This window comes from Mustela nigripes, unplaced genomic scaffold, assembly GCF_022355385.1.
Source record: "Mustela nigripes isolate SB6536 unplaced genomic scaffold, MUSNIG.SB6536 HiC_scaffold_75, whole genome shotgun sequence".
In the NCBI taxonomy this organism is placed as follows: Eukaryota; Metazoa; Chordata; class Mammalia; order Carnivora; family Mustelidae; genus Mustela; species Mustela nigripes.
In genome coordinates, this window is record NW_026739490.1 from 4,044,894 (window position 1) to 4,063,928 (window position 19,035).

At 37.3% G+C, this 19,035-nt stretch overlaps 1 protein-coding gene across 1 annotated transcript in view; it reads left to right on the plus strand.

The window, feature by feature from the left end:
* Positions 1–19,035, plus strand: part of LOC132008180 (RING finger protein 24) — a 104,626-nt gene that overhangs the window by 62,687 nt on the left and 22,904 nt on the right. Inside the window, exon 2 of the mRNA XM_059386603.1 lies at positions 1,319–1,468. Coding sequence (XP_059242586.1) covers positions 1,326–1,468 — 143 coding nt within the window. The 5' untranslated portion in view covers positions 1,319–1,325. The remainder of the gene's footprint in view (positions 1–1,318; positions 1,469–19,035) is intronic.

Below are 19,035 nucleotides of genomic sequence, written 5' to 3' on the forward strand. Positions count from 1 at the left end.
GCTGTGTTTATTTGGGGCACCTGGTGGCTCAGTAGGTTAAAGCCTCTGCCTTTAGCTCAGGTCATGATCCCAGGGTCCTGGGATCGAGTCCTGAGTTGGGCTCTCTGCTCAGCAGGGAGCCTGCTTCCCTGCCTCTCTGCCTACTTGTGATCTGTCTGTCAAATAAATAAATAAATAAATAAATAAAATCTTAAAAGAAAAATATGTGTTTATTTAGGGATACCTGGGTGGCTCAGTTGGTTAAGCATCTGCGTTTAGCTCAGGTCATGATCCCAGGACCCTGGGATCAAGTTCCACATCAGGCTCCTTGCTCAGCAGGGAGCCTGCTTCCCCCTGCTTGTTCTCTCTCTCTCTCTGACAAATTAATAAATAAATCTTTTTTTTTTTTTAAGATTTATTTGGGAGAGAGTGCATATGTGAGCAGGGAGGGGTGGGGGAGAGAATCTCCAGCAGATTCCCCCCTCATCATCCCCCCGCTCCCGTAGAGCCCAATACAGGGCTCAATCCCATGACACTGGTATTACAACCTGAGCCACAATCAAAAGCCAGGCATTTAACCCATTGAGCCACCTGGGCTCCTCTCCCATATATCTTTATATTGCCCTTGACATTAAAATTTACTAAAACAGATTTTCATGATCTCATAATACTGTAACATGATTAAACATATTTAATCACTGCCTCCTTATGAGATTTGTTATTTCCAATATTTTACTATTATTAATGCTGCTATTTTTTTTAAGAGTTTATTTATTTATGTGAGAGAGAGCACAGAGGAAGAGTAAGATGGAGAAGCAGACTTCCAGCTGAGCTGAGAGCCTGAGCAGTTTGAGTTTGAACTTTTTCATATGTTTATTAATTCCTGGCATTACTTCAGCAAAATACTTTTTTTTTTCTTTGAGAAGTTGTTTATTTATTTGTCAGAGAGCACAAGAAGGGGGAGTGGCAGGCAGAGGTAGAAGCAGGCTCCTTGCTCAGCAGTGCCAGACTCAATCCCATGACCAGAGCCAAAGGCAAACACTTAACAGACTGAACCACTCAGGTGTCCCAGTGAAAATACCTTTTAATGAATGAATATAACCTGTAAAAGTTTTTTAGGTAGGATCTCAAGCTTATAGAATAGTGCCAGGTACATAATAAGTACTCAGAAAATATTTTTGGCATGAAAATTAGATGAATGGCAAGAATATTAACTATCATATTTGTTTCAGATGGTGTCAAGTCTTAATATCATTGCCTTGTATACATACAAAGATAATGCTATCTTGATTCTTAGTCTTATACCCTAATTTTTTTCCATTCTTTTCTACCCCTACAGTTCATCCATGAGCTCGGATTTCCCACATTACAACTTCAGGATGCCTAATATTGGATTCCAGAATCTGCCTCTCAACATATATATTGTGGTTTTTGGCACTGCTATATTTGTCTTCATCCTCAGTTTACTCTTCTGTTGCTACTTGATTAGGTAATCAATTTTCATTCTTTGTTACTTCAGACTATGTTAAACAATCAATTGTAAATCAGTTCTTTGCCCTTATGTTAAAAAATTATGTAAGTGTGATAATGAGCAAATTTTCTTTCTTTTTTTTTTTTTTTAAGTTTGCTTATTTAAGCAATCTCTACACCCAGTGTGGGGCTCAAACTCACGAACCCAAGATCAAGAGCTGCACACTCCTCTAACTGAGCCAGCCAAGCACCCCAATAATTAGCAAAGTTTCTAAAATTAAGGTTGCTTAATATTTTAACCTTCTGCGTGTTAGTTACTTATCAGTAAACACCTTTATAAAGTCTTCAATCCTTCCTGCTGATGAAATGTTTTACACTAGAGAAGAAAATTGTCATTTATTTTTCTAACGTATTAGTACCTGGTCTAGGTACACTTACGTCATTTTCTGTTCCCAAGATTTAATCTACATTCACAGATTTCAGGGCATTTTTTCAAGAAGGGTATTACATCATTGTCAGCTAAAGTTATTAGGGATCAGAAAACATTGTCCAAGACAAGATCTGAGCCTTTAAACAGGTTCTTGTGATCTCTTAAGATTTCAAGCTCCTTTGGTCAGGTGTTCAGGTGATTGATTATCTACATAAAACACTAAATATTCAGGGCACCTGGGTGTCTCAGTTGGTTGGGTCTGCCTTTGATTTGGGTCATGATCCCAGGGTCCTGGGATCCCATGGGTCCTGCGTTGGGCTCCCTGCTCAGCAGGGAGTCTACCTCTCCCTCTCCTGCCCCTCCCCCTACTGCTCATGCCTCTCCCTCTTTCTCACAAATAAATAAAAACTTTAAAAAAAAGCCACTAAATACTCCACAAGCTCTACAGCACATATACAGATAAGTGACACCTCACTTGAAAAGGAGTAATGGATTTGGCCAGTAAAGATTCACAGTTCACTTACTTATAATTATTTAATGAAGTATCTTCTTCTTATAAGTTTTTAGATAGGATCTAATTTTCAAACCCAAAACTCAGACTACAAAAATTCGTAAACTATATTGTTCAAAGAGTGTTATAAGAAAGAGTAGAAAAACTGGGTTTTACTAAACAACTATACTTCTAACAATTTTTAGTATTTGCATAATATGTGATTATGGTCAAGGTAAATACCATCAACAGATATCTTTCAGCAATAATTAATTGTTTCCACCAGTGGTCACTCACTGATGGTAAAATTCAAACACTTCTAGTGTGTATTTCCAGTATTCTGACAAGTGAATTTATATTCTTCATAAAAAGTGAATCTTTTCTGAAGCTCTCACAAAATATAGTCACCTCTTATCTCATAGATATGCTGGTTAGTTATGATTTTTAGGTCTTTATCAGAGTAATGAACACTTTAGCTCATGTAATTATAGCATTAGGAAAAGAGTTTTTAAAAAATCTATTTCCATAAATGCCTTCTTTCTAACATTTCTTTAATAATAGTTTGATAGGGGCCTCTGAGTGGCTCAGTCCCTTAGGCATCTGCCTTCCACTCAGGTCATGATCCCAGGGTAGTAGGATCAAGTCCCACATCAGGCTCCCTGCTCATCGGGAGTCTGCTTCTCCCTCTGCCCCTCATCCCATTCATATGCTCTCATGTACGCTCTCTCGCTCGCTCTCAAATAAATAAAATCTTTAAAAATAATAATAGTTTGATAAATTTTATATAAATATTCAGCTTATTTTTTTAAATTAAGGAATTACCCATAGCAAAAATAGGTCTTTGTAACTTTAAAATAATTATCTCTGGGGAAGATGGCAGAAGACTGCTGATTTTTTTGTTGTTGTTCCTTTTCTCAGACCTACTAAATTTTTTGGTAATTCCCCTACAGATAGTGGTTTTTAACTAAGAAATTTGTTAACTTAATATTTGAAACCAAATTATATTTTAAAAGAAGATAAAAATAATAAAACATAACAAAATATCTTTAAAGGCTTATTAAAGAAGGGGTTTTATATATATAAAATATTCTAAAGTATTGTAAACAAGCTCATAGTATAATTTTTATTACTATGTCAAAGAATTAATTAAGCCTTTAACCTTCCTGTTTTAAGAAAAACACTAATATACCAATTGTGATTCTGTGTAAATCTTTTGAGAAATCAGTTGTGAAACACCATTTTACCTCATTGTATTCCTTTTTTTTTTTTTTAAAGATTTTATTTATTTGACAGACAGAGATCACAAGTAGGCAGAGAGGCAGGCAGAGAGGAAGTAGAAAGAAGGCGCCCCGCTGAGCAGAGAGCCGGATGCGGGGCTCAATCCCGGGACCCCGAGATCATGACCTGAGCCAAAGGCAGAGGCTTTAATCCAATGAGCCACCCAGGCGCCCCATACCTCATTGTATTCCTTCTAATAACCAGGCAAATAGGTAAAGAGAAAGGGAAAAAATGATAGCGTTGTTTTTACATTATTATTACACTTCTTTTTATCCTTTCTGTATGCTTATTATTCAGCTAACAAAGCAAGTGGGGATCTGCGACACTAAAATAAAATTACCTTGTCTAATCAAAGAAGCCAGTCAAGTTTAAACATTTCTAAATTTCATTTCCAAGTCAGTGGTACCATTTTGGAAATTAAATAATGATCTAAGGACCTTTTCCTGATGATCCCAGTTTGTTACTTTTAACCTTTCGTATGTTAAATTTGGATTTAACAAGTCTTGCAGTTAATCTGGAAATTCATGGATTCGGCTCTTTTAAAATGATCCAAGCCCATTTTTGAACATAACTTAAGGTCTCTAACACCTTTCCAGGAGGCTCTTCTGTTCTCACGCAGAGAGATCCCTCTAGTCACACCAGACTCATCAGAACCTTAGGAGGAACATAAGAGTACAATCACAGTCTTATACAGTACTGTAGTATAGAATATTCTGCCCATGATAGCGTTAGGAATAGATCACTACTGGAACACAAAAAGAGGACATCTTACCTTGCTAGCAATGATACTGCTTTATAATGAATAATATAATATTCTGTTATAATATAATATTCTGTTATTTATCTCTGCCCAGATAGATATTTGTTTTGCTTACTGTATCCCAAACACTCATAGCAGTGCCTGGCAGAATACTGGCATTTAATAAATGTTTGTTGGGTAAATGAAAGAATGGTGCCCCTAGTAGGAAGTCATTAGATATGCATAAAAGTAAAAAATCAAGAAGCAGCAACATAAGGAAGGTATTTAAAGACATGGAAAGAAACATCAAAATAGTAAGCTAAAAGGGAGAGGGCAGAGGGCTGATTTTCTTTTTATTACTAACCTTGTAGAACTATATATGACTTTGAAACTTGGGCATATATAATTTTGATAAAGTCAAAAACTGAAATTACAGGGGAGATTGTGAGTTATCTAATAGAAATCATAAGGTATTGAGCCAAGATAATGAATAGATCACTACTGGAACACAAAAAGAGGACATCTTACCTTGCTAGCAATGATAATGATAGTAGAGCCAGAGAGGTTGTTATGGATGGTTGTAAGTAATATTTGTCAGGAGAAAATGAACAGAATTTGGTGACCAGACATTAATGATGGGCAGTTCAGAATTTTTCCTGGACTTCTGGTTGGCAGCCAGGTAGATAGCAGTCTAGAGACAGAAAATGGATAGGCAAGTTTGGGGTGGAAGTATAATAGATTCCGTTTTAGACATGGGAGGACTGTGTTTCCAGTGTAATAGTCAAACTGTTTAGTACACAATTGGATATATAGGTCTAAAGCTTATATATATACATCTGGTCTTAAAATAGGAGGTCATGTAATAATAGGTAGAGGCTAAGGCCAGGAGTGTCCCCTAGAGAGAATGTGTATAGTGAAATAAAATAGGTACAGGACCAAATCCTAGGAAAATTTTGATATTTAAGAGGAGCCCATAGAAGACACTTGGAGGGGATAACAGAAGATAGGCAGAAAATCATGAGACCAGTACCCCATAAGTAGGGTTTCCATGGATTGAGTCAGTTGTGTCAGCTGCTTTCGTGGATGTCCAGTAAAAGAAGAACTGAAATGTTCTCATTACATTTGATAATTAGGTTTGCATCTATAATTTTAGTTAGGAAAGTTTTAGTAGCGTGGATACAGGGGTGATGAAAGGTGAGCTGTAATTGGGCAAAGCCTAACCAGCAGGTGAAAATGGGTACAAGAAATATGATCTCCTCTCTGAAGAATCTTGGCTGAGAAAACATTAGGTTGGGGTGGGATGGGGGAGGGGTGTGGTTTGCTGTAGAATCAAGGGACTATTTTGGTGTTTGTTTAAGAGATTTGAGCATATTTGTAAATATATATATAATATAAATAATATTAAGGAGAATGAGCTAGATGTGGAGGATTTTTAAGAAAGAAGGAACCATGGAGGTAAGAAGAGACTCACATAAAAGTTCAAGTGGCATTTGTTCTAAGCAGGAGATCCTTCTTAAGACAGAGATGAAAGTAACTGTGGAAAATGATACACATGTATAGAGCTTCCTCAACTTGTAATGGGATTTTGTCTCAACAAACCCATGGTAAATTGAGAATATCTTAAGTCAGAAATGCATTTAATACACCTAACCTGCTGCACATCATAGCTTAGCCTAGCCTACCTTTATGGGCTCAAAACACTTAGGTTAGATTACAGTTAGGCAAAATCATCTAACACAAAGCCTATTTTATAATAAAGTGTTGAATATCTAGTGTAATTTATTGACTACTGTACTGAAAGGGAAAAACTGAAAGGGTTGTATTGGTACAGAATCGTTGTAAGTGTACAGCTTGTTTACCCTCATGATTGTGTGGCTGACTTGGGAGCTGCAGCTACTACCATTGCCCAGCATCACAAAAGAGTATCAGACAGCATATTGCTAGCCTGAAAAAAGATCAAAATCCAAAGTAAGGTTTGGATTTTGATCTCTTTCCAGGCTAGCAATATGCTGTCTGATACTCTCTTGTAGGACTTTACAAGATACAAGATACTCTCTTGTAGGACTTTAGCACCATCTTAAAGTTGAAAAGCACAAAGTCAAGCCATGTTTAGTCCGGGACTTGTAAGTATGTGAAACCAGAGAGCTTTCATATCTGATAATCTCTTTCTTTCACTTTAAAGTAGTTGAAAATGATGTGGAAGGGAATGGTAGGATAAAGCTTGAAGAGAGTGGCAAGAATTTGAATTACCACTGTATGGAAGCTTAGTATACCGAGAATGAATAGGTAGAATTAGAAAACAAGTGGAGAGTCTAAACTGAGAATGGAGACCACAGATTTATTGTGGCCATCAGCTATACAGTTTTATAATTTTCTCCAGCACTATGCAGCTTTTTTTTTTTTTTTGCTTTTTTTTTTTTAGATTTTATTGATTTATTTGAGAGAGAAACAGTGAGAGAGAGCATGAAAGAGGAAAAGGTCAGAGGGAGAAGCAGACTCCCGGTAGAGCTGGGAGCCTGATGCGGGGCTCTATCCCGGGACTCCGGGATCATGACTTGGGCCAAAGGCAGTTGCTTAACCAGCTGAATCACCCAGGTGCCCTACTATTCAGCATTGTTAATCACACCCTCTTAGATACTTCTTTAGGAATCAGTATTTATTCAGCACTTACTGTCTTTCAGCCCCTGTGCTGTGCACTGCAGTTGAACTAGGTAATTTTATTATCTTTATTTTACAGAAGTTAAATAATTATCTTACAGTCACACAGATAAAAATTGGTTAGAGCTGAGACTCAAACCCATTTGTATCTGACCCCAGAACATGTGCTCTTAACCTTAAACAATAATCAGTTGTGTTTATTAGGCTTCATTTCAAAATAACAATTTTAGAATTTCATAATCACTCTTAAAAGACAGATTTGCATTTGAACCTGGAATTTTTTAATGAAGACAGTACCTATTTTGCTTTTCTTTTAAATAGTGGATAACAAACTATATAAGAAAAAGGAAATAAAAGTATTATTCCCCATTCTCACCTCTCTTCACCAAGTAAGTCACAATCTATATTACTAGTATGTTTCCTGGAAGGAATAGCAAAAAGGTAACTGTTAAATGTGTAGCAAATGGAAAATAAAACAGTTTAATGTAAAATATTAGGTAATTAATGGAACTTAGAGTAAAGGAATGATCAGAAAGGTGAAGTTAATTTAAGGAGGAGTTCCTAGAAGCGATGAATTATGAAGCTTGGATTAAAGAAAAAGGTGAGCACAAATTGGTTTATGCTGTGGTTGGATATAATGATGCTTTGGAAAAATATGTAGATCCAACTAAAAGAGTCAAACAAATATGCAGATCTAGCCTCATTTTAATGAACTCTAATGGAATTCATTTTATTCTTTACATGAAAATGTACTGAACACTTTTCTTGTAAAACAAGCAGACAAAAAGAAGCAGTAAGGATATAGATGATTTGAACTACGTGAGTAATAAATTAGACCTAAGAAAGAGAAATTTATAGTTTTAAAAATATATTTTACAGACAGGCTGAAAACCAGTTATATGTTTTCCTTTAATAAAGCCTAAAAAAAAAAAAAAGCCAATTAAACCCAAAAGAAAGTAGAAGAAGAAAATTAAAAACCCAGGCACCGAAATCAATGAAATAGAAAACAAATGTATAATAAAATCACTGAAGCCAAAAGCTGATTCTTTGGAAAGATTAACAAAATTAATGAATCTCCAGAAAGAATTGATCAGGAAAAAGAGGAGAAAAAACATAAATTACTAATATCAGAAATGTGGGGCCCCTGGCTAGCTCAGTCAGTAGAGCGTGTGACTCTGGATCTCAGAGTACTTAGTTCAGTCCCCTTATTGAGTGCAGAGATTACTTAAAAATAAAATCTTTTTTAAAAAATTGAAAAAGAGGACAGTACTATAAATCCTACAAATATTATAAGATCAAAATGTATATTATGAACAACTTTATGCCAATAAATTTGAAATTTTAGTTGAATTGGATATTTTCCTAGAAAAAAATGTAGTGCATCAAAACTGACACAAGAAATGGCATTTAAGAAAACCCACAATTAACATCACACCCAGTGGTGAAAGACTGAAAGCTTTCCCCCTAAGATCAGGAACAACACAAAGGTACCTGTTTTCACCAAGGCTGTTTAGCATTATATTAGCAGTTCTGGCCAGAGTAGTTAAGCAAGAAAGGGAAATAGAAGGCATCCAATTGGAAAGAAGCAAAACTATCTTATTGCAGATGACATGATTCTGTATAGTATTGGCAATCCCACAGAATACACACACACACACACACACACACACACACACACACAAAACTCTAGACCTAACATATTAAGCAAAGTTTCAGGGTACAAAATCAATACACAAAAATTGGTTGTGTTTCTATACATCAGCAAGGAATGATCTGAAAAGAAAATAAACAATCCATTTACAATAGCATCCAAAAGAATAAACTTCCTAGGAATAAAATTAACCAAGGAGGTAGAAGACTTGTACATTGAAAACTACAGAAACTGCTGAAAGAAATTAAAGAAGACTTAAATAAATGGAAAGGCATTCTGTATGTTTATGGATTAGAAGACTTAATATTATTAAGTTGGCAGTACTTCTCAAAGCAACCTACAGATTCATTGCACTCCCTAACAAAATTCCAGTAGCCTTTTATATGGAAAAACTGACCCTCAGCTGATCTGGAAATGCAGGGGGCCCTGAATAGCCAAAACAGTGTTGAAAAGGAAATGATTTCTTAGATTTGACATCAAAAGCACAAGCAACAAAAGAAAGAATAGATAAGACTCACAAATATTAAAAACATTTGTGCATCAGAGAACATTATCAAGAAAGTAAAAATAAAGGAGGAGCCTGTGTGGTTCAGTCAGTTAAGCGTCTGACTCTTAATTTCAGCTCAGGTCATGATCTCGGGGTCATGAGATTGAGCCCCATTTCAGACTCTGTGCATGGAGTCTGCTGGAGATTCTCTTCTCCCTTTGCCCTCACTTGCATATATTCTTTCTCTCTCTCTCTCTAATAAATAAATCTTTTATTTTTTTTAAAAAAAGGTAAAAAGATAATCTATAGAATGGAAGAGAAATATTTCCCGTTCATATATCATTTTTTCAAGATTTTATTTATTTATTTGACAGAGATCACAAACAGGGAGAGCAGGAAAGGGAGAAGCAGGCATCCCACTGAGCAGGGATCCTGATGCAGGACCCTGGGATCATGACTTGAGCTGAAGGCAGACACTTAACCAACTAAGCCACCCAGGCATCCCTCCAATTCATATATCTGATAAGGATTTAATAACCAGAGTATATTTTTTAAAATTTCTAACAACTCAATGATGAAAGACAACTGAATTTTAAAATAGACAAAAGACTTAAATAAATAGCCATTTTCCCAAAAAGGATATATGAATGGCCAAGAAATACATGAAAAGATGTTCAAATAGAACATCTGGATCTCACCTTTATGATCATTGATCATAAAGGAAGTGAAAATTAAAACCACTATGAGATCCACTTCACAAGTACTAGAATGTTATAATCAAAAATATAGAAAATTACAAGTGCCCTACCTAGAAACGTGTAAAAAGAAAGAAGATGTAACAAACAGAGGAATATATTGTGTTCATAGTTTGGAAACTTAGACTTGCAAGATGTCAGTTATTCCCACAGTTGATCTATAAATTCTATGTACAACCTCAGTTAAAATCCCAGCAGATTTTTTTTGGAAATTGACTACCTCATAAAATTTATATGGAAGTGCAGAGGATCAAGAATAGCCAAGACAGTAGTCAAAAGCAGAGCTTGAGGACTTAACACTATCAGACCCGAAACTTGTTTCAAAGCCCCAGTATTTAAAACAAAGTGCTATTCATCTAGCACTCAGAATTTGGTTTCTAAATACTATTCTTTAATAAAAGGAACCAAGACTCTTTTGAAGAAGTGTTAACCACTTCTACAACTGGGGCATGGGAAATACAAGATGAGTTTGGAACACCTTTTCGTACAAGTAAGCAAGGACATGCATGGAAAAGGGTAAGGGCAAGCTGAAAGGACACGAGTCAGCCTGGTGGAGCTCCTAAAGGCCAAACCCAAATCAGTTTGAGCAACAAAATAAATAATGATCTTACTGAATTATAACCCATAGACTAAAACAAATATCCACAAGTTACTACAGATATAAATAAATAAGGAAGATGGGACATCTTTTCCATACAGAAGAATTCCAGTTAATATACTAGGAATTAGAAAACTATAAAACTATCACCATGCAGCCACTATAGTAATTGTTGCAAGATGGGTGCTAAAATCAGTGGGCAAAAGTTTGAGGGGAAAAAATAGGGTATTTGCATAGTTTCAACATCTCTCCTGCAAGATAATGATTGATCAGTCACAAAGAGGGAAATAGTAACTTTTTTCTTTTTAAGATTTTATTTATTTATTTGACAGATCACAAGTAGGCACAGAGGTGGCAGCGGGGGTGGGGGCTGGGGCGGGGGGGCGGGGGTGGCAGGAAGCAGGCTCCCTGCTGAGCAGAGAGCCTGGATGTGGGGCTTGATCCTAGGACCCTGAGATCATGGCCTGAGCCAAAAGCAGAGGCTTAACCCACTGAGCCACCCAGGCTCCCCAAGGGAAATAGTAACTTTTACAGTGGAGAGACCCAGTAGACACTGCCATAACTAAATGATCATGGCTAATGTGTCAAAAGCTTGCAAGTCAAGGGAAAACTAAAGAATTTTCAGGGATTGGAGGAGACTAAGGAGACCTAAATAGATGCAAGGTAGGATCTTAGATTGGATAAAAGAACAGGAAAAGGAGGTTAATGAAAAAAAAAGTTTGAAAAACGGGGCGCCTGGGTGGCTCAGTGGGTTAAAGCCTCTGCCTTCGGCTCAGGTCATGATCCCAGGGTCCTGGGATCTAGCCCCACATCGGGCTCTCTGCTCAGCAGTGAGCCTGCTTCCTCCTCTCTCTCTCTCTCTGCCTGCTTCTCTGCCTACTTGTGATCTCCGTCTGTCAAATAAATAAATAAAATCTTTTTTAAAAAAAAGTTTGAAATTGAAACGGTTTGTTTAATTTTATGATAATATTATAGTAATAATAAATAAGTAATAAATAATATAATAGTAATAAAATAATAGTAATATCAGTGTTAATTTCCTAGTTTTGATTATTGTACAATGATTGTGTAAGTTGTGAACATTGGAAAATCTGGGAGGAAAGTCTATGTGAACTCTATTTTTTGAAGCTTTTCTATAAGTCCGAAATTATTTCAGAATAGAAGCTAAAAGGAACAAAAAAAGCTAATGTGGGGATACCTGGGTGGCTCAGTGACAACATGTCTGCCTTTGGCTCATGTGGTGATCCCAGAGTCCTGGGATTGAGTCACACGTCCAGCTTCTTTCTCAGCGAGGAGTCTGCTTCTCCCTCTCTGCCAGCCACTCCCCCTCCTGTGCTCGCTCCCTCTGACAAATAAATAAAATCTTCAAAAACAAAACAAAACAAAAACTAATGTAATGACACTAGGTGCATCATTTCCCAGGATTGCTATAACAATGTACCACAAACCCAAGTGGCTTAAAAATAACAGAACTCTAGTCTCACAGTTCTGGAGGTTAGAAGTTTGAAATCAAGATGTCATCAGGTCCATGCTCCCTCTGAAGGCTCTAGGGGAGAATCCTTCCTGGCCTCTTACCTAGTTTCTGGTAGTTACCAGAAATCTCTGATGTTCTTTGGCTTGTACCTGCCTGATTTCAGTCTGTTTCTCTCTTTACCTGGCCTTCTTACCTGTGTCTCTGTATGTCCTCTCCTCTTCTTCTACACCAGTCGTATTGGATTTAATGTGGCCTCATTTTAACTAAATAATCGACAAAGACTCTATTTGCAAATAGAATTGTGTTCTGAGGTTCTAGCAGACATGAATTTTTGACACTTTCAACCCAGTATGCAGGAATAGGCAAACAGACTAATGGAATAGATAGAACTCTAGAAACAGACCTACATACTGGATCTGACTTATGACAGATATGCCACTGCTATGCAGTAGGAAAAATAGGGTCTTTTAAATAACCCCACATATAATAAATAAATGAATCAATATATGAATGAATCGGGTGCCTGGGTGGCTCAGTGGGTTAAGCCGCTGCCTTCGGCTCAGGTCATGATCTCAGGGTCCTGGGATCGAGTCCTGCATCAGGCTCTCTGCTCAGCAGGGAGCCTGCTTCCCTTTCTCTCTGCCTGCCTCTCTGCCTACTTGTGATCTCTCTCTGTCAAATAAATAAATAAAATCTTTAAAAAATATGTATATGAATGAATCAAATGAATCAACTGAAAATCTGCATGTGGATAAAAAGAATCTTGACCCCTACATCACATCATATATAAAGACTAATTTCAGATGGATCATAAGTAATTTTGGATGGATACCTAAATGTGACAGGTAAAATAACAAATTGTTTGCACATACACACAAGAGAATATCTTCCTGATCTGGGGGTAGGCAAGGATTCTTTATCTGGATGCAAAAAGGACTGACATTATTGGGACGAGTTTATACTTGGACTTAAATTAAAAGCTTCTGTTCATCGAAAGATACCATCAAAAGAATGAAAACACAAGCCATAGAGTAGGAGATAATTGCAGTACATAGACCCAAAAGAGGACTTGCATCTGAAATATATAAATAACTCCTACAAATCAATAAGGAAAAGGTAGCTCGTTTTTTAAAGACTCAAACAGGCATTTTATAAAGGAAGTTATCCAATAAGCTTAACAATAAGCTTTTTATAAAAGGTTCTGAACATCAATTGGGAAATGCAAATTAAAGCTGAAATGAGATACCACTGAATACCTACCAGATTGGCTAAAATTTTTTTAACTGATCCTACTAAGTAGTGGCAAAGATGTGAAAGAGCAAGCACTCTAGTGCATTATATCTAGGAATAGCAATTGGTACAAGCATTTTGACTAGCAGATCTACTCCTCAGTGTATACTTAACAGAATTGAGTCTATATGTCCACTAAGAGATGTAGAATTTATGTAGTAGCTTTATTTACAATAGCCCCAAACTGGAAGTAACCTCAGTATTCATCAGCAGTGGTGGGGAATGCAAGCTGGTGCAGCCACTCTGGAAAACAGCTTGGAGGTTCCTCAGAAAGTTGAAAATAGAACTACCCTATGACCCAGCAATTGCACTACTGGGTATTTACCATAAAGATACAAATGTAGTGCTCCAAAGGGGCATGTGCACCCGAATGTTTATCGCAGCAATGTCCACAACAGCCAAACTATGGAAAGAACCTAGATGTCCATCAACAGATGAATGGATAAAGAAGATGTGGTATATATATACAATGGAATACTATGCAGCCATCAAAAGAAATGAAATCTTGCCATTTGCAACAACATGGATGGAACTATTATGCTGAGCGAAATAAGTCAGTCAGAGAAAGACAATTATCATATGATCTCCCTGATATGAGGAATTTGAGAGGCAATGTGGGAACTTTGGGGGATAGGGAAGGAAAAAATGAAACAAGATGGGATTGGGATGGGGAGGAGTCAAGATAGCAGAGGAGTAGCAGGCTGAGATGACATCAGGTAGCAGGAGATCAACTAGATAGTTTATCAAACCATTCCGAACACATACAAATCCAACAGGAGATCGAAGAGAAGAAGAGCAGCAATTCTAGAAAACAGAAAATCACCCACTTTCTGAAAGGTAGGACCTGCGGAGAAGTGACTCCAAAGCAATGGGAAGATAGACTGCAGGGGGAGGGGCAGGCTCCCAGCAAGTGGCGGAGCAACGGAGCACAAAATCAGAACTTTTAAAAGTCTGCTCTACTGAGGGACATTGCTCCAGAGGCTAAGCCAGGGTGAAGCCCACGTGGGGACAGCATGGTCTCAGGTCCCGCGGGGTCACAGAAGGATTGGGGGTGTCTGAGTGTCACAGTTCACAAGTATTAGAGCGGGGAAGCCAGCTACAGAGACGGAGTTGAGGAGTGAGCTCTCAACTAGGGGTTACCTTAAGCTGTGATCCATGGCACAGTTAGGCCACTGCTCTTTGAGCAGGCACCCCATAAGATCCAGGGAGACCTCCCTGGAGGAGTGCAGGGATCTTCTGGGTTTGGAGACTCCAGGCAGGGCTGTGTGCCAAAGACAGAGACGCTTGGTCACAGGCTGGGTGAGATCGGAGCACAGCCAGAGGCCAGGGAGACGGGCGTGATCACTTTTCTCCAAGGGCACACTGAGGAGTGGGGCCCCTAGCTCTCAGCTCCTCTGAGCCTGAGATTAGGAAACTACCATTTTATTCCTGACCTCTAGAACTCTATGGAAGGCGTTCAGGGAAAACAAGCTCCTGAAAGTGAACCCAAGCGGATTACTTAGCCCGGGCCCTGGTAAGGGCTGTGCAATTCTGCCTCGGGCAAAAACACTTGAGAATTACTACAACAAGACTCTCCCCCAGAAGATCAGCAAGAAATCCAGCCAAGACCAAGTTCGCTTACTAAGGAGAACAGTGGAATTCCAGAGGAGGAGAAAGCAAAGCATGGAATTCATTGCTTTTTCCCCATGATTCTTTAGTCTTGCAAAGTTAATTAAGTTTTTTTATTTTTTTTTCTTATGCTAAAATTTTTTTAACTTTTGCTCTTTCCTCTCTTAATTTTTTTTAAGATTTTATTTATTTATTTGACACAGAGAGAGAAAGAGACAGTGAGAGAGGAACTACAAGTAGGGGGGAGTGGGAGAGGGAGAAGCAGGCCTCCTGCTGAGCAGGGAGCCCAATGTGGGGCTCAATCCCAGAACCCTGGGACCATGTCCCGAGCTGAAGGCAGACGCCCGACAACTGAGCCACCCAGGCACCCCTCTCTTAATGTTTTTTAATTAGTTTATCTTAACGATACCTTTCATTTAAAAAAAAAATCTTTTTGAACCTTCATTATTATTGTTATATTTTATCCTTCATTGTATCTAACTTTATTTTTTGTATACACATAGGGTTTTTTCTTCTAAAAAAGTTTGATATACAGCTTCTCCTAATAGATCAAAATATACCTTAAATCTAGCACAGGGCTTTGTTTAGTCTCCAGCCTGAGCAAATTCTCTCCACTTTCTTTTTCTTTATTCTCCTAACCAACTTACCAACTCCTTTTTTAGAAAAAAGTTTTTTTTTAATTTTTCATCTTTATAGTCATATTTCATCCCTTCATCATGTTTACCCTTATGTTGTGTATGTATGTGTGTGTGTGTGTGTATATATATATGTGTGTATGTATATATATATATATATATATGTTTTTCATTCTTAAAATTTGGGGATGTAGTTTCTTCTAGGAGACCAAAATACTCCCAAAATTAAGTGGGTGATTCTGTTCTATTCACCAGTCTAAATATATATTTTCTTTTTTATAGATTTTTTTTAACATTTTTTTTCTGAACTTCTTTTTGCCCCCTTTCTTCCCCCCATTATTTGGGGACTCTTCTGATTTGATTAAAGCACATTTTTCTGGGGTCTTTGCCACCCTTTTAGTATTTTATTCTCTCCTTCATATATTTTTATCTGGATAAAATGACAAAGCGGGAAAAACTCACCACAAAAAAAAAGAACAAGAGGCAATACTGAAGGCTAGGGACCTAATCAAAATGGACTTTGGTAATATGTCAGATCTAGAATCCAGAATGACTATTCTCAAGGTGCTAGCTGGGCTCGAAAAAGGCATGGAAGATATTAGAGAAATGCTGTCTGGAGAAATAAAAGCCCTTTCTGGAGAAATAAAAGAACTAAAATCTAACCAAGTTGAAATAAGAAAAATCTGTTAATGAGGTACAATAAAGAAATGGAGGCTCTTACTGCTAGGATAAATGAGGCAGAAGAGAGAATTAGTGATGTAGAAGACCAAATGACAGAGAATAAGAAGCTGAGCAAAAGAGAGACAAATAACTACTGGACCACGAGGGGAGAATTTGAGAGATAAGTGATACCATAAGACGAAACAACATTAGAATAATTGGGATTCCAGAAGAAGAAAGAGGGGAGCAGAAGGTATATTAGAAAGAATTATTGTAGAGAATTTCCCTAATATGGCAAAGGGAACAAGCATCAAAATCCAGGAGGCACAGAAAACCCCCCTCAAAATCAGTAAGAATAGGTCCACACCCCGTCATCTAATAGTAAAATTTATAAGTCTTAGTGACAAAGAGAAAATGCTGAAAGCAGCTCAGGACAAGAAGTCTGTAATATACAATGCTAAAAATATTAGATTGGCAGCAGACTTATCCACAGAGACCTGACATGCCAGAAAGAACTAGCATGATATATTCAGAGCACTAAATGAGGAAAAACATGCAGCCAAGAATACTATATCCAGCTAGGCTACCATTGAAAATAGAAGGAGAGGTAAAAAGCTTCTAGGACAAACAAAAACTAAAAGAATTTGTAAACACCAAACCAGCTCTACAGGAAATATTGAAAGGGTTCCTCTAAGCAAAGAGAGAGCCTAAAAGTAGTAGACCAGAAAGCAACAGAGACAATATACAGTAATAGTCACCTTACAGGCAATACAATGGCACTAAATTCATATCTCTCAATAGTTACCCTGAATGTAAATGGGCTAAATGCCCCAATCAAAAGTCACTGGGTATCCGAATGGATTAAAAAAAAAACAAAACCGTCAATATGCTGTCTACAGGAAACTCATTTTAGACCCAAAGAGGTCTAGACCTCCAGATTTAACATGAGGGGATGGAAAACAATTTATCATGCTAACAGACATCAAAAGAAAGCTGGGGTGGCAATCCTTATATCAGATCAATTAGATTTTAAGCCAAAGACTATAATAAGAGATGAGGAAGGACACTATATCATACTCAAAGGGTCTTTCCAACAAGAAGATCTAACAATTTTAAGTATCTATGCCCCTAAAGTGGGAGCAGCCAACTATATAAACCAATTAATAACAAAATCAAAGAAACACATCGACAATAATACAATAATAGTAGCGGGCTTTAACACTCCCCTCACTGAAATGGACAGATCATCCAAGCAAAAGATCAACAAGAAAATAAAGGCCTTACATTACACACTGGACCAGATGGACATCACAGATATAATTAGAACATCCCATCCCAAAGCAACAGAATACACATTCTTCTCTAGTCCACATGGAACATTCTCCAGAATAGATCCTGGGTCATAAATCAGGTCTCAACCAGTATCAAAAGATTGGGTCATTCCCTGCATATTTTCAGACCACAATGCTCTGAAGCTAGAACTCAATCACAAGAGGAAATTTGGAAAGAACCCAAATGCATGGAGACTAAAGAACATCCTTCTAAAGAATGAATGGGTCAACCAGGAAATTAAAGAAGAATTGAAAAAAATAATGGAAGCAAATGATAATGAAAACACAATGGTTCAAAATCTGTGGGACACAGCAAAGGCAGCCCTGAGATACAAGCCTTTCCCAAGAAACAAGAAAGGTCTCAAGTATACGACCTAACCTCACATCTAAAGGAGCTGGAGAAAGAACAACGAAGAAAGCCTAAACCCAGCAGGAGAAGAGAAATCATAAAGATTAGAGCAGAAATCAATGAAATAGAAACCAAAAAACCAATAGAACAAATCAACAAAACTAGGAGCTGGTTCTTTGAAAGAATTAACAAGATTGATAAACCCCTGGCCAGACTTACCAAAAAGAAAAGATAAAGGACCCAAATTAATAAAATCATGAATGAAAGAGGAGAGATCACAACCAACACCAAAGAAATACAATTATAAGAACATATTATGAGCAACTATACACCAGCAAATTTGACAATCTGGAAGAAATTGATGCATTCCTAGAGACATATAAACTACCACAACTGAACCAGGAAAAAATGGAAAACCTGAACAGACCTATAACCAGTAAGGAGATTGAAGCAGTCATCAAAAATCTCCAAACAAACAAGAGCCCAGGGCCAGACGGCTTCCCAGGGGAATTCTATTAAACATTTAAAGAAGAATTAATTCCTGTTCTCCTGAAACTGTTCCCAAAACAGAAATGGAAGGAAAACTTCCAAACTCATTTTATGAAGCCAGCATTACCTTGATCCCAAAACCAGACAAATATCCCATCAAAAAAATAGAATTACAGACTAATATCCTTGTTTGAACACAGATGCAAAAATTCTCACCAAAATACTAGCTAATAGGATCCAACAGTACATTAAAAGTATTATTCACTACGACCAAGTGGTATTAATTCCAGGGCTGCAAGGTTGGTTCAACATTCACAAATCAATCAATGTGACACAACACAGTAATAAAAGAAAGAATAAGAACCATATGATACTCTCAATAGATGCTGAAAAAAGCATTTGACAAAGTACAGCATCCATTCCTGATCAAAACTCTTCTCAGTGTAGGGATAGAGGGTACATATCTCAATATCATCAAAGTCATCTATTAAAAACCCACTGCGAATATCATTCTTAATGGAGAAAAACAGAGCTTTTCCACTAAAGTCAGGAACATGGCAGGGATGTCCATTATCACCATTGCTATTCAACATAGTACTAGAAGTCCCAGCCTTAGCAATCAGACAACAAAAAGAAATTAAAGGCATCCAAATCGGCAAAGAAG